Genomic DNA, 23,488 nt, shown 5'->3' on the forward strand with positions numbered 1-23,488 from the left:
TCATTCTCCTCACTGGTAACCAAGGAGACCACAGGTTTTCCTAAGCTTCTATCTCCCAAACGTCAAACTAGTTATCTTTCTGTTTAAAAAGGGAGGCAGCAAAAGAGAAATGACTTTCAATTTAAAAATAAATAAATAAGGTAACACTATGTTCTTATAAAACCATTGCTCTTGTTTTTCTGACACTGGGTAAAAGAGATGTGGGGGCACATGGCTGCCTCAGTGAAGCATGTGACTCGTAAACTCAGGGTCGTAAGTTTGAACCCCACGGTGGGGGAAGAGTTTACTAAATAAATAAATTGGAAACAACTTCCGAACCCCAGCTGAAAGAAGGATGTCAACCCACCCTCGCAACCCTTTTTCCCCTGCCCTGAAACCAGGTAAGCAGGGACCTATCACTGGAATGAAAAGGAAAAAAACAGCCAGGGCCTTAATACAAGAGCATCTGCTATGGCCATGATCTTGGCTTGGTTCTTATGCTGACATTCACTTGAGTCTATCATCTGATACAGTCACTTTCTTGGTTGGAATTTATGAGCTGCCAGTGTTTACTTGTGAGACTGTGTGGGAGCTGGAAGGGAAGAAGATAAATACACCAAAGCCCAGCTGAGCAACTGATACGCTTTACATTTTATTTCCAGGAAATGACATCTTGTTTTCACAAAGAGGTAGGCCATCCTCTCCAAAAGAGGCTGCCTTAACTTCTAGGGGCAGCCACAACGGTACACCCAACCCATCCAAAACAAATGCCAATAGAGGTGCTTCTGAGGTACCAAAACGATAAAACAATAAACTTAAAAAGCAAAACAGAAATACATAACCCATTCAACACACAGTGAAGCAGAGTCTATCAAGTACCCTGAAGCAGTCTGCACGGCGAGGACCGGTGGCACCTCAGACAATGGTGGCAGCTCCGCCGGCCAACATGGAGGCTCATGAGGACTTCCTAACTCAGTCTCTGTCCCGTGTGGTTCCATCCCATGCTCTATCTCAGAGCGGCCCAAGACCTGGCCACAGGGAATTCTCCAGACTATCTCAAGCTCCTGTTGCCTGGCAATCCCTCAAATGTCCCTGGAGCATGGTCTTCATGACAGTCTCTTTGCTTTGAAGAGAAAGAAAGAGAATTACAGGAGGAGCCTGCACCTCCCTGGCCTGGCCTCCCTGTTGCCACCCTCCATCTCTTCCCCACACAGTGAACCAAGAAAACGGACATCAGATCACATTGCTCTGCTCAGAGCCTGCTCCTCATTTCTCCCAGAGTAAGCATTCAAGGCCAACTCCTACCAAAGGCCCAGGAGGTTCTACACAATCTGTGCTGCCCACTCCCTGCATGGCGCACTCCACTCCTGTCACATTGGCTGCCTTGCTGCCCCTCCAACTCCCCAAGTGTGTCCCCTCTTGCTGTGACACTCTTCCCAGCAAGGCAACATGGCCACTGCCTTCAGGGCTTTACTCCAGTACTGCCTTCTCTCTGCTGCCTTCGACTACCTTATCAAAGAATGGCAAAGATCACTCCCTGATTCCTTGCTTTGTTTCTTCTCCATAGCACTAATTACATCTAACTTATTAGATTTTCACTTCTCTTTCTATTCCTGGGACCTAGAGCAGTGCTTGGCACAAAGCTGGCCCTCAATGAACATGTGTTGAAGAATGAAAGAATTATATACACAGCAATAGGCAGAGAGAGGTGAAGGGAGGAGATGGGAGGGACAATTTATTGCTATTTACTGTTTCTGCTTCCTCAATTTGGGGAAGCAGGGATCCTGGCCTAAGGACACAATAAGGTACCAAGGAGACTGTCCCCTTCCCTGAGACTGAGGTCCTGAATGCTTGGTAGTAAGACCAAAAGGATTATAAAAATTACTTTTCTCCACTTATGAGCAGCCTTGGGAGAGCTGACAGTGAGAGAGCCAAGCGAAGCTCCCTTCCTCACAGCTCACTGGCCTCACCTAGTAGCTCACAGAAAAACACAGAAGCCACAAGAAAGAAATTCACTTGACTCCCCTCAAGCAAATCTCCTTGCTTACCCTCTCACATTAAAGGCTCTTTCTAGGAAACAGGATCTACCCTCCAACTTTTAAAGACTAATTACCTCATCTATGCTCTGCATTCTTTGCCCTGCCCTGCTTTCCAAAGAATCTGGCCCTACTCACCATCTCAACTTCCCAGCATCTCCTTCTCCACAGGCTCAGCAACTGAACACACTCAGATCTCTCATGTCTTTAAAAAACAAAACAAAGGGACACCTAGGTGGCTCAGTGAGTTGCATGTCTGGCTTTGGCCCAGGTCATGATCTCAGGGTCATGGGATCAAGCCCCGTGTTGGGCTTCCTGTTCAGTGGGGAGCCTCCTTCTCCCTCTCCCTGTTGCTCTCTGCTTGTGCTTTCTCTGACAAATAAATAAAATCTTTTTTTTTTTTTTTTACTTTTTATTTATTTACGATAGTCACAGAGAGAGAGAGAGAGAGAGGCAGAGACATAGGCAGAGGGAGAAGCAGGTTCCATGCACCGGGAGCCCGATGTGGGATTCGATCCTGGGTCTCTAGAATCGCGCCCTGGGCCAAAGGCAGGCGCCAAACCGCTGCGCCACCCAGGGATCCCCAAATAAATAAAATCTTAAAAAAAAAAAAAAAGCGCTCTTACCCACCTCCTCCTCCAACTACAATCGTCACTGCCAATTTCTTGAGGACCTTGTCTATCTTACTTTACTTCCTAACCTCACATTCTCCAATTCACTACAAAATAGCTTCTAACCCCATCACTACAAAATAGCTTCTAACCCCACCAGTCCCCCAAACTTGTCCTAGATAAAGTCATCAATGCTCCACACTCCTGCTACATCCAAAGGGCAATTTTTCACCCTTATGCCCTGCTTACTTTTATCCCCAGCACCTGGTACTTAGTAGGAACTGAGAAGGAAAGGCTCAAATGAAAGAAAGCAAGGAAGAGATGTTTCTTTGGGGTTGGTTCTGGTTCAGGTTTCATGGGAGGGTAAAAGAGGTCCAAACTCTTCAGGGTAGGAAAGCAGAAAGCAATTCAAGCAGAAGCCTTAGCCAGAATAGGAGCATGTCTGGTCTCATAGATTTCTTTAAAAACACAGTTGGACAGATATATATCCAGCTGGTGCAGGGAAGTCTCAACAGTGATGTACCTAATTCTATGATATGCTATGAGGGAGGGAGGAAGAGGCATAATCAGTGACCCCAGCCATCCTCCAAGATTAGTTCATGGAGATCTAAAAATGCTCCATGTTCCCCTAGAGTTAAGTGTAGGAAAACTCTCAAGGAAAATCTGCATTGGTTAATGACACTACTCTGTATTTATACAAGTGGTCTTCTATAATAGGAAGTTCCTGAAAACATGTCTATAAAATAAATTATAAAGTTACATGCTTGGGGGGAGGGAGAATTTATTTCTTAGGGAATGAAAATAACTCTATTTTATCATTAAGGAGACAAAAGGGTTGCCTGGGTGGCTCAGTCAGTTAATCATCAGACTCTTGATTTCAGCTCAGGTCGTGATCCCAGGGTGCTGAGACTGAGCCCCACCCACATTAGGCTCCACACTCAGCATGGAGTTGGCTTGGGTTTCTCTCCTTTTGCCCCTCCCCTGGCTTGCACTGGCACGCTCTCATTCTAAAACAGATAAATGAAATCTTTAGAAAAAAAAAAAGGGAAGCCTAAAGGACAAGAGTCAGCAAGAAATCCGAGGTTCGGGATCCCTGGGTGGCGCAGCGGTTTAGCACCTGCCTTTGGCCCAGGGAGCGATCCTGGAGACCCAGGATCGAATCCCACGTCGGGCTCCCGGTGCATGGAGCCTGCTTCTCCCTCTGCCTATGTCTCTACCTCTCTCTCTCTCTCTCTCTCTCTCTCTGTGTGACTATCATAAATAAATAAAAATTAAAAAAAAAAAAAAAGAAAGAAATCCGAGGTTCTGGGGCTTCATGGGGTGCTAATCCACATATTACAATTAATCCCACAGCTGACTTCTATGATCACAGTCCCTCCTCCCAGCAAGTGGACAGTTCCTGTGCCGCCCTTGTCATTTCCAACTATGCATTCTGAGATGCAGGTAAGGGTGATGGGGGAGACACCTACCAAAGGGCAAGAAAAAGAAGGACAACAGACCAAAGAAGAGAAGGAAAGGAAAAATAAGGGGAGGTGGTGATGGAGAAATAAGAAAACAGCTTCTAGTAACAAGTCTACTAATTTTCTATTCCATGACAACTTTGCAAAGGAATTTTTAAAAGTCAAAAATTTTAAAGAGTTCAGTTACATGCTATTTGAGTGCATGCCAACCTTACTGAGGGCCATTTTCCCCTGGATGAACTGTCCCATGCTGGGCGGGCAATCTAACCTCATGTGCATGACCTTTCAGATTCTCTAGGGGCAGGACTGGGTAACCCACCTGCTAACAAGTAACTCTCTCTAGATGAGGTCAGCTTGCCAGACACTGTTACAGCTGCCATTCCCACATATTCCTTTACGAGGCTTCATCTTTTCAGCAAGGAGGGATGGGCAATATCAAGGAAAGCCTTCCAGTTGGGCAGGCAGATACTCTCTTAAGTGATTGACAATATCTCCTGTCCTGTGTCTGGATCACACTCCTCACAGCCTAGAGGAAACTGGCAAGAGCCACAGGCCCTGGAGTCTGACCTAAGTCTATCTTCCTAGAGACCCTGAGCCTCTGGAGGGGCCTCTGTGTCACAGATTCATGGAAAGCTGCGTCTCATAAACCTTCCTCCCAACCTTGGCATACTTGAAGGCCACAGCACTCTCCCACGAGTAGCCTTGGTTTGATGTAACAGTATCAAGGGAGCTGGGGATTGTAGTTTGAAAAAGACCCTAGACTGAAAATCACTATTCTAAAGGACCAACAAGATTTTATTTTTAGATAATTTGCTTTCTTCTTTTCTGAACACAACCCAAAGAAACTGCTAGGGAAAGCTAAAAGTGAGAATGTTAACACTCTGTCAACCACCCAACATTTAATGAGAACAGAACAAATGGAAGAGGGGGAGTAGCTGACAGAAGACTGCTCTAGTACCTCAGCAGCTCCAGAGGGAGATCCTCTACAGAGAATGTCAGAAAATGTCTTCCCCTCAAAAAATCTCATGTCAATATCCTAGAGAGCCACAATTATTCATGTGACAAGCACTTACTAATGTTTCTTATCTGCCCCAGCGCCAGAGCATCATTTCTCTAACACAGGATCTAGTATGTGAGCATTCTTTTCCTCTCCTCTGTAAAATCTGGCCTCACAGAGTTTACAAGGGATCAGTGGCTCATCAGTCTCGAGGCTTCACTCCTCCCACAGGAATACAGAACTAGAAGACGTTGTTGTCTCCTCTCTCCAGCCAGGGAGGCCTGGAGTGGGGCTGTTCTTGGTGGAATCAGCACCACAGACAGGCAGGTCTCCTCCCTGAATGTGTGATAAGAGCAACTCCTGTCCAGGAGGAAAACAGCCCTGCCACAGCATCCAAACTCTGACAATTATAGGCCTGCCAATCCTGGTTCCCAGACCCTAAGTTTGGTCCTTTTTAAAATTCCCATGCACTGGGGATTAAAGTAGCTTTCAACTGGCAAAGAAGGTTGGTATTTGAACTGAGAATTTTCTCTAAACCCCACACTGCAGACCAGTGAAGCTGCTTGCTGATGGCTCTGGCACGTGTTTCCCTAAATGAGGACTCAGAATCTCTGTCTCTGGAGAACACCCCAGAGCTGAACTTGCTGTGATAACCACGGAAACAGAGGCCAGTGCCAGCACCCCTCCAGGCCAGGGAGTTCAGCACACAGGCTCCAAGGATTACCAAAAAAGGCAGAGAGGCACCCTCTTTAGCCTTTGGAGGGAAAAATGGGATCTGACGTTATTTACTCTGCAGAATTAACTCTGTGTGAGGGGAGCCGGAGGTGAACTTAGGACACGGGTCTGCTTCCTTTTCCAGTGCTGCACAAAGCCATCTACCATGCTTGCACATAGGAGAAGAAACCCAGTCAGTGGGCTGGGTGAAGAAAGTACATGGGTGTCCAAAGGAGACAGAGACCCAGCACACTCCAGCTCAAACGGTGGCCTTGGTTAAATCGGGCCCCAAGTCACTGCTCCTCTCAGAAGGCATTCATGACACCTCAGCTAACAATTCCTAAGCTGTGGCTATCTTCACGCTGCTCTGGCACCACGCAGACATTTTGTCATGTATGGGCCACTGCTATGAACACATCACTGCTTCTCATGCCTCTGTGCTTTGTTTGTGCTAAAGCCTCTACTTGGAAAGCTCCACCCCTGGGAACCTTTAAGACTCAGTTTGAATGACGCTTCTTCCATGAAGCTTCCTACCTACCGTACCTCTGCCTGCCCAGGCCAAACTGACTGTCTGCTCTTCTACAGTGTCCTAAGATCCTGGTGTGGAACTTGTCACACTATCTACTTGCCTTTTTCCCTTCTCCACAGACTGAGAGCTGTGGGAGTTGAAATAGTGCCTTATGTATCTCTTCATCCCTGTGTGGAGCATTTCTATAAATGCTGATGGAGTGAGAAGTGAGAGGAAGAGCAATGGGACTCTGCCAGAATCAAGGGACTCCTGAGAGGTAAAAGATCTGGGAGGGTTCAAACTGGCCACAAAATCTATAAGCAACAGCTGTCAGAAAAGTGAAAAACATTTTGGTAGAAGTAGAACAGGTTCAAGCACACTTCTTGCTTAGCACCTGTTTCCCCTGGCTCTGCAACAGGGTTGCTACTTCTGCTCTGGCTGACTAGCCGAGGGCCAGTTTCACACTACAGCGCTTGCACATTAGCATCACATTCCTCGTCCCACTCAAAGTAGCTGACATCCATTGAAGGGCTAGGAAGCAGTGGACAGAAGATCTACTACTAGCAGTGTGGCTTTTAGGCCTTCAGTTTCTCTAGACTTAGAGAAAGGTACATTCAAAGCCACATACAAATATGGGCTACCAATGGTCAGGCAGTGGGAAGCACCTGTAAGGGCAGTGAGCTTCTGGGCTGAACATCTTCTCTGTTTGGCATTTATGTGTAGCCAACTGACATCATAGCACTTTGGCTTTGATGCTTTCCCAGGAGGTAGTGCTGTACTCAACTATTTGGGACTGAGCATTATAATCAGATCTACCCTGCTTCTGTGCATTCTCATCCCTGGCTAATAACCAATCCTTCCTCCTAGCCATTACTTTATTTGTGCCTTGCCCCAGGACACATCTTTTGCCACAAGGACATTCAAGTCTGGGGGCAGGGAGGTGGGGGAGGCGGTGGCTCTGCAACCCTCTACACAGCAAGATCCAAGGGTGATGAGATCACTTGGTTGAATAAGTGGATATTCACCATAGAAACATGATTTATTAGGGGAATACACCCACACATTCCCCAATCTCTTCATCCAAATTCTCCTCAACCAGCAGACTAATTGGTAAACATATCAGGATCCCCAAAGATTAGATTTAGCTCTCTCGTTTAACATTATGTCCAATTTGTGTAATTAAGCTATGACTTCCTATAAAACTTTTATATGTGTTCTCATCAAGTATTTTCCAATTTGTCAATCTCTGACTTGTTCATCTCTTATTGATAACTGATTGTGTACCCAGCCCAAGGTTTTTGCCAACACCTGGAGAGCAACTAAACTGTTTTGCACAACAGCACCATCTAGTGGTCAGTCTAACAAACTGTGTGACCTTGTGTTTTCTACCCACATCCAAACCCAAGGTACATACACACTTTATAAGTCTCTCCCTTCCCTGCATGTTCAAATATGCAAATCCATTCTCTCTCAATTCTTTCTCACATGTTCATTACCTTTAACTCTCTTTACTTTTCCCATTTCTTACTCCTCTTCTTTAGCTTAAGAATCATTCATCTGACTCTTCCCCAACGAAAAAAAATCTTAAGTTTGTCAGTCTTCTGTTGAGGGGACTCACCTTGTTCATACCCACTCACCTTTTCGTTCCCTAATGAGGACAATTCGTCGGTCTTTCACTTCTGAGCTCAGATTATCTACCATCTTATTAATGCAATTGTCCAGAACCAGGGAGTGGGTTTTGGACTTGATGTCCTTCCGACAAATGGGGCATTCTACCTTCCGCTTCATCCATTCATTGATACAGTAGGAGCAGAAACTGTGGGCACAGTTCAAGGTGACAGCCTACAATGGGAATGTGAACACACATATCAGAACTATCATACTTACTTTCCCAGCACAGTTGTGACCTCAAAGCTAGGACAGGAGTTCACTGCCAAGGCCAAATGGAAATTTAACTCTAATCCCATCTAGAAAGCTTACAGATGGTATTAAAATTGTTCTTGGGGATAGGAAATTTTAAGTTAGATGATTCATTTTCTTTCTCAAAGGTAAGTTCATAGATGTAGGCTGATTTGTCTGTCTTGTTCCACCAACTCAGATGACACTGCCAATGCCAGATTAGCTACCTTGCAAACAAATGTCACTGGACACAAGTATGATTTGTAAGTGTATGAATGTTTGGTACAAATACATTACCAATTTTTTCATGGAAAACAAATGTATAGCCTGCTAATGGTGAACCAGAACTTCAATTTTAATAGACGCTGGGGAGCACATTCTGAATATTCAGTATATAGAATGGTAGAAAGCATCATCTGTACTCAAAGAAACTTAAAAAGTAGAATACATGTTAAAAGACAACTAAAAAGGCTGGGAAAAAAGAAACTGAAAAAATGGGAAAAATGTAATGGGTTCACTGACAGTGACTGAATCAAGTAAATACACTTGTGAGAAGAGGGAAAGCGGAAGGGAGTCTAAATCTGAGTAACTCCTCTAAGTAACTCCAATGGTCAGATTTCTGCCAGGGTCCTTTCCACTTTTCTTTTAAACAAGATCCTTTTTTTTAAAAAAATATTTTATTTATTTACTTGAGAGTGAGTAAGTGAGAGGGAGGGAAGGAGAAGAAGAGAGAATCTGAAGCAGACTCTGCACCCAGCACAGGGCTTGATCCCCTGATCTTAAGAGCATGACTTGAGCCAGAACAAGAGTCAGACATTTAACCAACTGAGCCACCCAGGCACCCTGCCCTATCTGCTTCTAAAAATATAAAAACCATGCTCTTTATTACTGTTGTTTATGTACATCTCCTAAAATACAAGTTTTTCTGAGGCTCAAAAGTCTTCATTCCTGCTTTTAAGGATAGCAGTGGAAAATAACAGAAATTATGCATTTTTCAAATGCCAAGTTGAGCACAGAAAGTCAACTAGGAGTTATTTTGTTAACTATGTGAGATAAATCCTCACAAACATGACTAAAAACCTGATTAAAATAAAACTTCTTTCCGATACTGACTTTACAAGGTGATCATGGAAAAGGTCAGACAGTCTGCTGTAAACAAAGCATGGGTCAGGTTGTCTCTTCTACATCGGTAGAGATGCTCTGGGTGGGCTAACTGATCACCTTTCTGAACCCCCCTTCCCTGGCCTTCCTCCAGCAGAGCCCTGTCAAAGCCAGACTGAGTTTCTACAAAGTAGGGAATTAAATAACTAGAAACAATGGGGGAAATGGTGTCAATTTGGATCCACAGCAAAAGAAACAGATCTGCCCAGGAGGGATTTCTCGGGAGGCTAATACACTCAACCTCCCTAGAGACTACCAGAAAGGAGGACAGAGTGCGTGCATGCATTTTCCTTTTTAAAGAAGTCTGAAAAGCACTGTCATTTAACTTGAGTTTCAGATGAATGGCGTATGATGAACTGGTCACAAATGGTAGAATTTGTGAAAAATAAAGTCCTAAGGAAAAATATGACATGATGACAAATGGTAACCTAGAAGAGGTTTTGTTTTCATAGGGAGCCTCAGAGTCCCTGAAATATGTTCCACCTGGCTGCTGAAGTCCCAAAGTGACCACACATCAGTGACATTTACCACCCCGTCACAGGCTGCACGAGCTGCCTACTCTCAGCACTGTGTCCATTCAGAGTAAAGAAAGAAAAGCTTTATAGAGTAGCTTTACACCGATACTTCAAAAATCTAATACCATGTGGCCCTGTTTTCTCCCAACACCAAAGAAATACAGGCTTTACTGCAGCTAAAAATAGTGATTGTACCAAATAAACACTCAACATCACGCAAAATGAGAAAAAGATCAGTGAAGGTGAAGAAAACTACAAAAACAAATGAGATATGGCCATCTCTCGAGGTCACTTTGAAGTCAAGTAACTACAACAGATTCCTAGAATAAAAATCGCTTCAGAATGTTTCCCTAGGGCAGAACCTGTGTAGCTGAGGCTCCGTGCGGTAGAGAGAACAAAAAGGCATGAGCCACTGCTTATAATTACCTCAATGAAGTATTCTGAGCAAATAATACACTGGAGCTCATTCTCTAGCACATCATTCACGTGGCTAAGGACTTCCTCCTTCTGGGCTTGCATCTTCTCCTTCTCTTCCTGAAAAGACACACAACCCCACCTGTCATTTGGGGGAACCGACGAGAATGCAAAACAGGACAGGGAGCAATTGTTTGGAATAATATTCAGGACTCTAAATAAAAAATTCAACCTGGCACAGCAACATGATACTAAAACTCTTTCCCTAAGGGTTATGGCTTCTCAGAACTGCTTTCTGATACAGGGCACTGTCTTCCTTTCTTTCCTCTCTCCACTTCTTCTGCATTTGCACCACAGGTTCTGTCTCCTTTCCCAGAACCAAATGAGAAAAACTGAAGGTAGCATACTCAGCACACCAACCACCCAAGACCAGAATGAGGCTTTATGTATCCTATAACCAATGGCAGTTTAGAGGTGATATAAAATCATCTCAAGCAACCAAGAACTCACTGGACATGAAAGCAGACATGAAAAACACTCCATAGAGGCAGGAAGCCTGAATTAATTTATAAGGCCCCCTGTATTCCTTGCAGCTGCCTCTTCTGCAAAATAAGGATGTTATTTATACTCCCTGGAGGCAGGGGGCTGATTGGGATCTAAGCTGTATGATGCTTGCCACCTCCTCCTCCTGTAGGTCTGCAGTCCAATTTCCCTTTCCTTTCCCCAAGAGGTCAGACCACTTGTGGACACACTTTTGGGGGTGGGGATGCTAGGTGTTTTCTCTTGCTTCTAATTTAGCACCTCATCCCCAGACCAAAAGTGTCAGAAGCCCCTGAAGGGAAAGGAAAGGCCATTTAGGATATATCTGAGGGGCTGATTAATTTTTCATCTTTTTTTTATCTCTTCTAATCAAAGTAAAGACTGTACACTGCTTTGGGCAGCAAAGAGGTCTGGACCCATTTTAACTAAAGTCAAGTTCCCTGAAAACTTAAAAATTGCTAGGTTTAAAAAGATGTGGTGGTTTTCTGGGAATTAAGAAAGAAGGTACTATGTGATTTAAACAAAAGATAAAGATCTCAAACCAAATGAAAGTTGAATCTCCTTTCTGTATTCTGCTCCAGGCCTGTCTGGATAGGGAAGGGTAGGCTGAGAGATGTAGTCAGCCTCAGGTACTGGTTTCATGTCAAAGGTTCCAAACTGATGGCCTGTGGACTGCATGTGGCTGGCAGATTTGTTTAGTTTGGTCCTGATGGTATTTAAAACAAAACAAAACAAAACAAAAACAAAAACAAAAAACCACAATCCCTTGAATTTGTTGCTAATATTTGAAAACTGAAATAGTTCACATAAACATTTGGATTTCCATCTTCCGTGGAAAAGTCAGAAGATCTGACAACAGTGGGCCTGCATTTCTGGATGGCAACAGCTGGCTCCAGGAAAGAAGAGCTGCCTCTTGGTGGTGGGAGCAGGAAAGGGGGCAGAGAGCGCCCCTTGCTAGTGTGCCTCTGTCTTCACAGCTCCCTACTCCGATCTTGTACCCAGGTCACTTCACTCACTTCTACTACCAGTCTACCCTGGTGGGCACCTAAGTCTATAACTCCCAATTTAAGCATTCCAGTGATTTGATGTGGGGAATAATTACCCACATGCATCAGAACGAACGGTTTTTTGACTGTATCACTCCTTAGCCCGTGTCAGTGAAACACTCTGAAGGAATATCTACCACAACCAAAGGACTAGACTGCAGGGTGAGAGTCTCATTCCCAACACTTCGCTTCTAAATGAGGGAAAGAAAAGAATGTTGTCTTAGAGGCAGACCCTTCAATAGGCCTGAATAATTTTACAGATTATTTCCCCCGAGGCAGGGAACCACCATAATCTCTCTCTTCATTCACCATAGCAACCCTTGCACTGTTGAAAATGCTGAGTTGCATGTACTAACCAAATTCTAAACCTTCATCTTCTTTCTAGTACCTTGGTCTGTTCCAATTCTTTGTTCTTGGCTTGAATGATTGCTTCAAAGTCCTTCTTGCTGCGATTTAGCTCTTCCATTAGAGCCCGATGCTGCAGAAACACAGCAGATACATATTCAAGATGAGCTTATACTGCATCTTTCCTTTTAGCCATACACTAGCTGCTCCCTCCATCAGTGGCTTTGGTTCAAGGAATCAATGGATTGGCATTTCAAGAATGTCTTTGTTCCTTCAGAACACTTACCTGCTGGTTTTTTTTTTTTTTTTTTCAGGGAATGGGGCAGCTAAAAAGGGAGGTCATCAAATCCACTAATCCCTCTGGAAATAACCCAACCTCAACTGCCATCCAAATCAACTGAAGAACTTACATTGCCTTCCAGAGAGTCTGATTCTGTAGGTTTGGCTGGGGGCCCAGGAATGTGGATTTTTAAAAAGCCACTCTCAAGTGATTCTGGGAACCAATGCTCAAGAGCTGGTAAGTAAATGTGAGGCTACCCAGTACTGGGCATGGCTTTTAAGAAATAATCAGGGAGAAATGGGATTTCTAGATAATCATTTTCGTTGAAATAAAAAAGACCTTCAACCTATTTATTCTATAAATCACATACTACGTGCTTGTAAGGCAGTGCTGCCTGAACCCTGCCTATGTCTTCTGGAAGTAGACACACCCAAGAGCTAACAGCTCAATCATTGTGACTAACTGCCTACACTGAATGTCAAGAGATTCTACTTCTATAAAAATTTCTGAGCACCGTTGTTTTAAGTATAGCTTACACTTTCTCACCTCAAATCCTTTCTTAAAGAAGGTGGAGTAAAGGTAAGTATTTCTGAAAAGATATTACCCAAGAAAACGAATTTTATTTTTTTATTTTTTTTTTTTTTTAAATTTTATTTATTATTTATGATAGTCACAGAGAGAGAGAGAGAGAGAGAGAGAGAGAGAGACAGTCAGAGACACAGGCAGAAGGAGAAGCAGGCTCCATGCCCCGGGAGCCCGACGTGGGATTCGATCCCGGGTCTCCAGGATCGCTCCCTGGGCCAAAGGCAGGCGCCAAACCGCTGCGCCACCAGGGATCCCCGGAAAACGAATTTTAAAATGTGGGTCTCGGGCAGCCTGGGGGGCTCAGCGGTTTAGCGCCGCCTTCAGCCGAGGCGTGATCCTGGAGTCTGGGGATCGAGTCCCACATCGGGCTCCCTGCACAGAGCCTGCTTCTCCCTCTGCCTGTGTCTCTGCCTCTCTCTCTCTCTCTATCTCTCATGAATAAATAAATAAAATCTTTAAAAAATAAAAAATAATAAATCACTGGGCAGCCCTGGTGGCGCAGCAGTTTGGTGCCGCCTGCAGCCTGGGGTGTGATCCTGGAGACCTGGGATCAAGTCCCACATCGGGCTCCCTGCATGGAGCCTGCTTCTCCCTCTCCCTGTGTCTATGAATAAAGAAATAAAATCTTAAAAAAATAAATAAAATAAAATGTGGGTCTCCCCCCCCCCCCAAAAAAGCAGCTATATCAGAAGGCATTCATCTTGACTACTGATTAGATGTATGTGCCTAGCTTACTCATCTATAAAAATGGGAAAACAGGTGCCCCTCCTACATCAGTGTTAAGAAATGAAATAACAGATAAGAAAGCATCTGGAAAAGTTTTTAAAGCTTTATGTAAATGCAAGTTTTTGTAATTGCCTAGAAAATAAAAAAGAATTGCTACAGAGGGAACAACAGAGTGGACCGAAAAACCACCATTGTTTCGGTTGAGAGAGTGATTATGTCCCCTAGGCATGTTATTATAACCATGACCTAAAAGTATCACATTTTTAGACTAATGAACAGAGACTGGCCAAGTACCTCATGCTAAATGTTTTCCTGCCTCTCAGGGGTGGGTTAAGGGGCTGTGGGTACAAGGTACTCTGTGATCCCCAGGGATTTCCAAGTAGCAGAATCTTACTCTTTTCCAGTCAATTTCAAAACAGTATCTCAATACAATTTAATAATGCTCTAAACAAGGATTATGCCTAGCTTCCCACCCTAGAAAATAAACAAGCTTAGAAAATAAAATTCCAAAAAGATTGAATTAATTTTCACCCAATTCTTTTCAAGGCTATTTGTGTACCCCTTAGGGAAATCAAAGTAGGCATCCCTCTCTGAGCTTACAATAATATGGGGCTGTTAGCACTCTGAGAAGGTTGGGAGGTAGATATGCAATAAAAGAACAGAAGGATAAATTCTAATGCAATTACTCACTCTTCTCAAGGAGATTTAAACCATCCCACTAACTCCCTGACAAAACTTGCATCAAACTACTGATCATGAACATATAAAGGACAGAAGACAGAGCAGGCTTCAAAGATGCAAAACAGCTTGTGAAAAATAATCAGCTGATAGTCAAGTTACATGAAATAAACGGCAGGCCATCTTTGAGGGGCATCTTATACCTGTGAGCTTTGCCCTTCAGTGAATCACTATGTTTGCTGACTGTTAAACTGCATTCTCAACCTGACCTAAAACACTTAATTGGAACATTCCTGAATGGTTTCTGGATGGCTTCAGCTCAGGGACAGTAAGGTAATAAAGGCCCTTGCAGGTCCTGGTGGCCAAGTCAGAGCTTAAAATTCCCCTCTGCTGCCCTCACCTTTCTAGAAGTGCAGCCACTTCCCCAGACAGCTTCCTAATTGCTACAGGCTTCGTCCCATCTTCACTAGAGCAATGCCTGCTCAGATGAAGATGTAAGTTTTCATGCTGAGGTCTGGCATGTCTGTGAGGCCAAATCTCTGACCTGATGGTGTGAGCAGCTGCTGTTTGCAGACTGGAGATGCCGCAGAGGTGTGTGCTAAGCAGAAGAGGCAGCCAGTGGCCATGTGAAGACCCAGCCCACTACAATCTCTGTACAGCGGCAAGAGAGAAGTTACCTCCTGCAGCGCCTGGGCCAGCTGTTGCTTCAGGTCCTCTTCTCCTTGATCCTTCTCCAAACCCTGCAAAGCCAAAAACAACATAGAAAGTTTCCCTGCAGGGAGGGGCAGAAGAGAAACAAAATCTAGCAATAGGCAGAGCAGACTGTCTTCTGTAAGCATCTACAAACAACAGAGGGCAGGGGGCGGGTGGAAAACCTCCTGTTTTACTTCAAGTTGTTGGCAGTAAGGGATTTGAGCAGAGTGAACTACTCAGGCACTGGACACCCTGGGGCTGTCACCGTCAAGCTACCACTCAGGTTGTTCTGGAAAGAACCCTGGGCTAATACTCCAAGTCTCCTTCACTGGCTAACACCATGACTGCCAGAGAGATGTAAACTGAGAGCTTCTAAGCCATCAAAAACCTAAACTCAGATATAACCCACTACGTTGACACTCATAATTTCCATCACATTACTTCCCTAGATTCTGGCCGCCTCATCTCTTAGTGTGATTCTCTATCACTTATTCTCCTTGCTGGAACTTACGCTCTGTTTCCTCCAACCACCCCTTTGATGTGGATGCCTTCCACATCACCACTACACTATGTCCAGCACCTTCTATAAGGCATTCTGGGCCCTTCCTCTTTAAGAATTACCTACCCATTTAATATGCTAACTGGAAATTATCCTCTAATTTAAATATATTCACTTAAAACTATTCTGATTATTTTATGTGTATAATACATCTTGTCTTTTCAACAAGATTGATTTCTTAATAGCAAAAACCATTTATTAAGTATCTTTATAACCACCTAAACTCCCAAGTATAGTACACCAGACAACAGTAGGTACTAAAGAAAAGAAAAAAAAAATCTGTGTGAAGAAGCAACAGTTAAATGAGCTTCTGAACAAGTAGTAGGAGTAGAATAAATCCTTAGGGCTTGGTGGCAGAGGGAAAAGCAGCTCATAAACAAAGAACTAGATACATTTCACCATGAGCTATATATATATATGACCCTCAAATACCCCAAGAGAATTTCTGCTTTTCTTTACCATTTTAATATAGAAAAGATTTTACAGCTATATCCTGAAGCATGCCCAAAGCAGCCACAAACTTTAATTAATAGTAACTCTTGTTCCTGGACACATTAGCCTTTAAAGAGGGTTCTGCTCTGGGGAGCGTGTCATACACTAAATATGTAAAGATGAACCTCCCTCTATTAGCTTCAAGAACTAGTCCAGGCTGGCAAGCGAAGCAAAAAGGTATGACATAAGCAAACAGTGTATACCCTTAGAAAGACCTATTTAATCCATGGCCTTTACTAATGCTACCAGTTCAAGGGGGTAGCAGAGATTAGAATGAAATTTATAAATTGTTCAGAAATAAGCCAACACTACTGGTTGTTCCTTGCCCTGAGCAAAGTAAACAAAACAGAAAAGCTTATTCACTTCAATCCTGATTGGTCCTTTTTATTTCTAAGTCAACAATGGGGAATTCTTGACATTCAGTATTACCTGAGCAAGTAGGTAGGAGTAAAACGTGTGCTTCTTGCCAGATGGGAACTGACATTTTGAGCAGGGACCAAGATCAGCTCTAGCCTAGAAGCTTTGTGCAAGAGCTTGTCATCTAGGTAAATGACTCAGGGATGGGGACACATTTGGTCTTACCCTGACACAGCTAAGACAATCATTATTCTACCTTCCCCCTCAACGCACTGGGGAAGGTGGCTTACCACTCAACTCAACAACAGAGTCACAGTATACCTTCCCCTCCCGCACTGGATGCTCAGGATAGAAACAAAAAAACATTTTCTGCCTTTCTAGACTCCCACTTCTAAGTTAGCTACAGAGTTAACTATCAGAGCTAGTGGCCAGGTACAAGGGCCAGGTACAAGGGCAGGTACAAGGGTTACCATCTGACCCACTGCTGCCTTGGGCTAAGTGGTTTGGCTTTGACACAGAAAAGAAAGGCAAGGATCACTATTGGTTTAACTGGAATGTACTATGATTCTGTGGCATCCTGACCTTCATCCAACCTCTCTCTGAATCTGCTTCAGTTCTCACGTGTCTCAGCTTTATATCCTGAGTTATATCCTGGCTGGCTCTAACAGTCACCTTACGCATCATGGCACCCAAACCCTGGCTCTTGATCATCATGCTAAAGCCTTAACCCTGTACTCTATCCCCTTCTCCCACCTCAAAGTCCTTTGTCCTCATTCCATCTCCTGTCCCTAGCACTCAGCATGTAGTTTCTAACACAGAAACAGTGAGCTGTGGCCATAGGCTCACCAAGGGCCCACCCACCCCTGAGGAGCATTGGTGTCCTTCTCTCATGTGTGGTACCTGGAGATGCTGCTCCTCTTCTTGGAAAGTCTTCTCTAGCTGTTCCACTCTGGCCTGCTGCTGGGCCTGCTCTGCACACAGCTGGGACTGTAAGTCCTGCAGTTCCTTCTCCATTTTCACAATTTTCTTTGAGTTCCCTTTTTGGGTCTGCCTTTTCACATTCAGGACAGCTACCTGTTTTTCCTGCATTTGTGTTTTCAGCTTCAGAATCCTGGACATAGTCACCTTGAACAGCTCTAAGCTGCTCTGAGATGCTGAAGGACTTGAGGCTTTCTGCTTCTTATGATGAAGCGCTACGACTTTTGTGGAGGAAGGGTAAACATGAGCATCTGTGGCCTTCTCACTTAGCTCAAGAGATGTCAACTTAGGATCCAAATATTCAGAAGGCTGACTGGCCACCTCACCTTTTCCATGAGATTTCACCGGCTGACCAGGTTTGTAAGACACTTTACTTATTTTGGATTTCAAATGTGAGGGGCCTTCAGCTCCAGGACCCTCCAATTCATCCAAACTGAATTTCCTTTTAGTTCTCAAACCCCTATTTTTTCCTATAATCTGATCATTCTTTGGAGCAAGACAAGGATACATCCTCTCCCAGTCTTCTTCAGTAACTTCATACTCATACTCCGCATTCTCCTTATTCTCTAGAGGTACCCCGAGCTGGATGTGGTCTCCTTTATGGATAGAATAGACCTTTAAAGGTTCTAGACGTTCTCTGTTCAGCCAAACACCATTCAGACTCTGGAGAAAGGGAAAGAAAGACAAAATAAGCTTCATGATTTTCCTCTTAACGGAATTTGTCTCCTGCTGCTGCAAAACCTTCTGCCTTTTCAGACGGAAAACCCTTGAGAAAAAATAGGAAAAGTTCATAAACCATCACCCTTAGAAATATCATTCTTCAAATAGTGCTGGCTTTTTACCTACATTTCACATTCATGCCTCCACAGAAAACTGCTGGTAAAACAGGCAGGAATCACCTTATTACTAGCAGATGAATTACTCAAATGCAGCAGCATTAAAATAAACTGCAATTGAATAGCTCCTATTGACCTAAACTGGGGGCAATGGCCCAAGACTGGAAAAATGGCTATTAGCGAAGGAAGCAGCATCTAATAATGAGGTTCAAAAGATAGGCTTAGCTAGGAAAGTCACACAAGCACTGTCTCTGAATGTGGCTCCTGAACACATTGGTAAGTGAGCAAAGCACTTCTCAGTACACATAAACCTAAAAAGAGTGTATCAGTACCTCATACTGGGGTCAAACTGCAGGTAGGATCTAACCCAATTAATAGCACCAGAGGTCCAGTGGGGAACACAGCCTCATGGTTAAGAACTGGAGCTCTGGCTCAGACAGACTTGAGTTCATAGCCCAAATGCACCACCTTGGGTTCATTAGTTGCCTGGCCTTCAGCAATTTACTTAAACTCCGTGTCTCAGTTGTGTCTGCAAAATAGGGATAGTAACAGTTCCCAACTCATACTGCTCTGTGAGGAATGAATGAAATAATACATGTAAAACACTAAGCACAGTGACTCACATAAAATAAATGCTTGAAAAATATTTACTTTAGTGATTTAAATTAACCACAGTGTAGGGGTTAAGAGCATGGATGCTGGAGTCACACTGCCTAGACTTGTAATCTGGCTTCATCATATAATAACTGTGTGACTCTAGGTAACTTTCTTAGCCTCTCCATGCCCCAGTTACCACATCTATAAAATGGAGGATAATAATAGTCTCTCCCTCATGGAGTTTGTGTAGATTTAATGAGACGACATATGTAATATACTTAGAAAAGTGCCTGGCACATGGTAAGCATTATATAAGTGTTCACTACTATTATTATGTTCTGGCTCAATCGACTTATCAACAGTCATTTCAATTCTATGCTCAGCATCTTGCAAGGTAAATACACTGGGCACAAAAGTAGAAGATATGAAAACAACTTTTAGCAGCTGACTATGGAAAGGAAAACACAAGGGCACACATAAGTAAATGTGGGATAACACAGCACAACCTATAAATGTAAAGGACTATCATGAAGAGCTGGCTAGAGATCTCAAGAGATGCTAAATGGAGATGGCAGGTTCTAAAACAGATGTGAAACAAATGCAGGATTTAAAGTTTAAAGAGACAAGTGTGGGGGAGGGGCGGACACGCCTGGCTGGCACAGTCACAAAAGCATGCGACTAATGATTTTGGGGTCATGGGTTTGAGCCCCACGCTGGGTGTAGAGATGACTTAAATAAACTCAGAAGGGAGGGAGAGAGGAAAAAGAAAAGAGGGATCCCTGGGTGGCACAGCGGTTTGGCGCCTGCCTTTGGCCCAGGGCGCGATCCTGGAGACCCGGGATCGAATCCCACATCAGGCTCCCGGTGCTTGGAGCCTGCTTCTCCCTCTGCCTATGTCTCTGCCTCTCTCTCTCCCTCTCTCTCTGTGACTATCATAAATAATAAATTAAAAAAAATATATTAAAAAAAAAAGAAAAAGAAAAAGAAAAAGAAAAGAGGAGAAAAGAAGACAAGTGGACATTTTAACTCATATTAAGAACTTATATTTGGGAGACAGGCCAGAGATGAAGGTCACAACAACTGAATTGGGACTAAGACTACATTAAAGTTAGTAATTATAGCTACTTCCTCACAGCTAGAAAAGATATCTGGTCAACCCAAATATGGGGGATGGAGGCTTGACCACAAGGCACGGAGTATAAAGACTATAGAGACTGGATCTCAGCTCTAGACCCTTGTTTCTTGTTTTATATTACCTGGTTGGGATTGGGGAAAGGGAGAGAAAAATGAACATAGATACATAAAGATTGGCTTTAACTCACTGCTTTGGGCCTAACCTGGCTTATCTGGCTAACCTTCTCCCAATTTTCCTATTCATATTCAGCATGAGAAATAACAAGACTGATCAGTCCTGCTGACTTCTGAAACAACACTAGCAGAAATAAAAAGGCCAAAAGATTCTCTTTGAGAACAGTTCTATGGCAGATTATAGATTAGACACCGGAAAAAGGTCTCAGGGAAAGTAATCACCTATTGCCATGGCATAGATATTTAAGAAAAATCTCAAAGACAAAGTTAAATAAGAAGGTTACAGAAGCAGTCCAAGTCTAGAGCAAACAAGAAACTCCTAAAAAGCTGGGGTAAACTTTCAAGAGATACTACAAACCCTCCAATTGGTCTTCTATAGTAACCTGCCTCTTTCAGAGCCCTTTAGATCCAGAAAATAAACTTCAAAATGTTCCCATCCCATTCTACCCTTGGATCCCTCTGATTATCCATTCATCATTCCTTGGTGACATCTAGTGGTATACTTTGCCCTGAATCAGGTCTGTTCACAAGGTGCCTGTAGTAAAGGCTGGAAATACCATGACTGTATAAGTACAATCCAGTACTGCCCAGGATATGACCTAAAATGAAACAGTTTAGGGCAGCCCGGGTGGCTCAGTGGTTTAGTGCCTCCTTCGGCCCAGGGTGTGATCCTGGAGACCCGAGATCGAGTCCCACATCGGGCTCTCTGCATGGAGCCTGCTTCTCCCTCTGCCTCTCTCTGTGTCTCTCATAAATAAATAAATAAAATCTTTTAAAAAATAATAAAATGAAATGGTTTAAATAAATCAAACGGTGTTCAAGCCTTTCTTGATGTTGGTTTTCACAATCCCCATTTTAAGCACTGAGAGCACGGCAAAGTGATAACCAAAGAAAAGCCTGCCCAGTGACTCTTAGCCATTAATGGGGGGAAAAGATAGGAGAGGGATGCCTGGGTGGGTCAGCGGTTGAGGGTCTGCCTCTGGCTCAGGGCCTGATCCCGAATTCCCAGGATTGAGTCCTTGCATGGAGCCTGCTTCTCCTCCATCTGCCTGTGTCTCTGCCTCTCTATGTCTCTCATGAATAAATAAATTTAAAAAAAGGATAACCTGCACCCACTTAAACACCAATTACTTTACTTGATGGTCAATCTCTTTCCAGCATTTTTTTCTTTCTTTCTTTCTTTCTTTCTTTTCTTTCTTTCTTTCTTTCTTTCTTTCTTTCTTTCTTCTTTCTTTTTTTTTTTTTTTTTATTTATGATAGGCACACAGTGAGAGAGAGAGGCAGAGACATAGGCAGAGGGAGAAGCAGGCTCCATGCACCGGGAGCCCGATGTGGGATTCGATCCCGGGTCTCCAGGATTGCGCCCTGGGCCAAAGGCAGGCGCCAAACCGCTGCGCCACCCAGGGATCCCTCTTTCCAGCATTTTTAATCAGTTGTTGAGGCCAGTGGAAACCCAAAGCCAATAGGCAATGTTTTCTTGCTCTTCACCAAATGATTTATATAGCCCAGTGGTTCTCAATCTTTTTTTTTTTAATATTTTTAAATTTTTTTAAAATTTTTATTTATTTATGATAGTCACAGAGTGAGAGAGAGAGAGAGGCAGAGACACAGGCAGAGGGAGAAGCAGGCTCCATGCACCGGGAGCCCGATGTGGGACTCGATCCCGGGTCTCCGGGATGGCGCCCTGGGCCAAAGGCAGGCGCCAAACTGCTGCGCCACCCAGGGATCCCTCAATCTTGATTATACAGTGAAATCACCTGGTAATGTTTATAAAAGAAACACTGGCTGGATTTATTGGTCTGAGATGGAGACTAGGATTTTTAAAGTCAGGTTTATATAAGTGTGTAATTTGTACCAAGACACAGTGCCCCTTTACAGTCAACCCTTCATTTATTCCCAGACAACTACTCATTCTCTGCCCTACTCAGGTTTGCCTTTTCCAGAATGTTGTATAAATGGAATCACACAGAGGACGCCTGGGTGGCTCAGTAGTTGAGCGTCTGCCTTTGGCTCAGGGCATGATTCCAATCTGGAGATGGAGTCCTGCATCGGGCTCCCTGTGAGGAGCCTGCTTCTCCCTCTGCCTATGTCTCTACCTCTCTCTGTGTCTCATGAATAAATAAATAAAACTCTTTAAATAAATAAATGGAATCACAAGAATGCACCTGTTTGAGCCTGGCTTCCTTCAGTTAGCATAATAACTTTAAGACTTATCCACTTTGTTGCATTAACAATAGTTTGGGGGCAGCCCGGGTGGCTCAGCGGTTTAGCGCCGCCTTCAGTCCAGGGCGTGATCCTGGAGACCCGGGATCGAGTCCCACACATTGGGCTCCCTGCATGGAGCTGCTTCTCCCTGTGCCTGTGTCTCTGCCTCTCTCTCTGTGTCTCTCATGAGTAAATAAATAAAACCTTTAAAAAACAAAAAAACACAACAGTTTGGTATTTTTATTGCTAAATAGCATTCCGGGATACAGGCATATCAGTTTGTTTATCCATTCCCTAGTTTATTTTTTTAGTTTCTGGTGATTATGTGTAAAGCCACCAGAAACATTCACATATAGGGTTCTGTGAGATAAGTTTTCATTAATTTGGGGAACAGTGACAGGAATGCTAGGCAGTGTATGTTTAACTGTAAGAAACAGCCAGACTGGGAAAAAAAAGAAGAAACGAAAGAGTTTGCTTCTACTCTCTGCTCTCTGCCATGTGAAAATGAAACAAGAAGACAGTCATCTTTGGGGCCCCTGGGTGGCACAGTTGGCTAAGCATCTGATTCTTGATTTTGGCTCAGATCATAACCTCAGGGTTTTGAGACTGAGCCCCTGTTGGGCTCCATGTTGGGTGTGGACCCTGCTGAAGATTCTCTCTCTCCCTCTCCAGCTCCCTTCGAGAAAAAAAAGAAAAAAAAAAAAAAAGACAGCCATCTTCAAACCAAGAATAAGTTCTCATCAGAAACCAAACCTGGGTATCCCTGGGTGGCGCAGCGATTTAGCGCCTGCCTTTGGCCCAGGGCGCGATCCTGGAGACCCAGGATCGAATCCCACGTCAGGCTCCCGGTGCATGGAGCCTGCTTCTCCCTCTGCCTATGTCTCTGCCTCTCTCTCTGTCTCTCTCTGTGTGACTATCATAAATAAATAAATTAAAAAAAAAAAAAGAAAAGAAACCAAACCTGGCTGA

At 43.8% G+C, this 23,488-nt stretch overlaps 1 protein-coding gene across 2 annotated transcripts in view; it reads right to left on the reverse strand.

Annotated features, from left to right (window-relative positions):
- The window catches only part of RNF8 (ring finger protein 8), a 57,049-nt gene that overhangs the window by 21,233 nt on the left and 12,328 nt on the right, over positions 1–23,488 (reverse strand). The window contains exons 3-8 of one of the 2 annotated variants that reach the window (XM_072833207.1): positions 17,496–18,236; positions 15,172–15,234; positions 12,269–12,358; positions 10,307–10,414; positions 7,943–8,147; positions 608–1,102 (exon numbers count right to left, since the gene is read on the reverse strand). In XM_072833207.1, the coding sequence (XP_072689308.1) occupies positions 1,086–1,102; positions 7,943–8,147; positions 10,307–10,414; positions 12,269–12,358; positions 15,172–15,234; positions 17,496–18,236 (1,224 nt within the window). In that variant the 3' untranslated portion in view covers positions 608–1,085. Of the gene's footprint in view, positions 1–607; positions 1,103–7,942; positions 8,148–10,306; positions 10,415–12,268; positions 12,359–15,171; positions 15,235–17,495; positions 18,237–23,488 lie in introns of those variants that run through there. The other variant, XM_072833206.1, reaches the window with a different exon arrangement.

Source organism: Canis lupus, chromosome 7 (genome assembly GCF_048164855.1).
Source record: "Canis lupus baileyi chromosome 7, mCanLup2.hap1, whole genome shotgun sequence".
Lineage (NCBI taxonomy): Eukaryota > Metazoa > Chordata > Mammalia > Carnivora > Canidae > Canis > Canis lupus.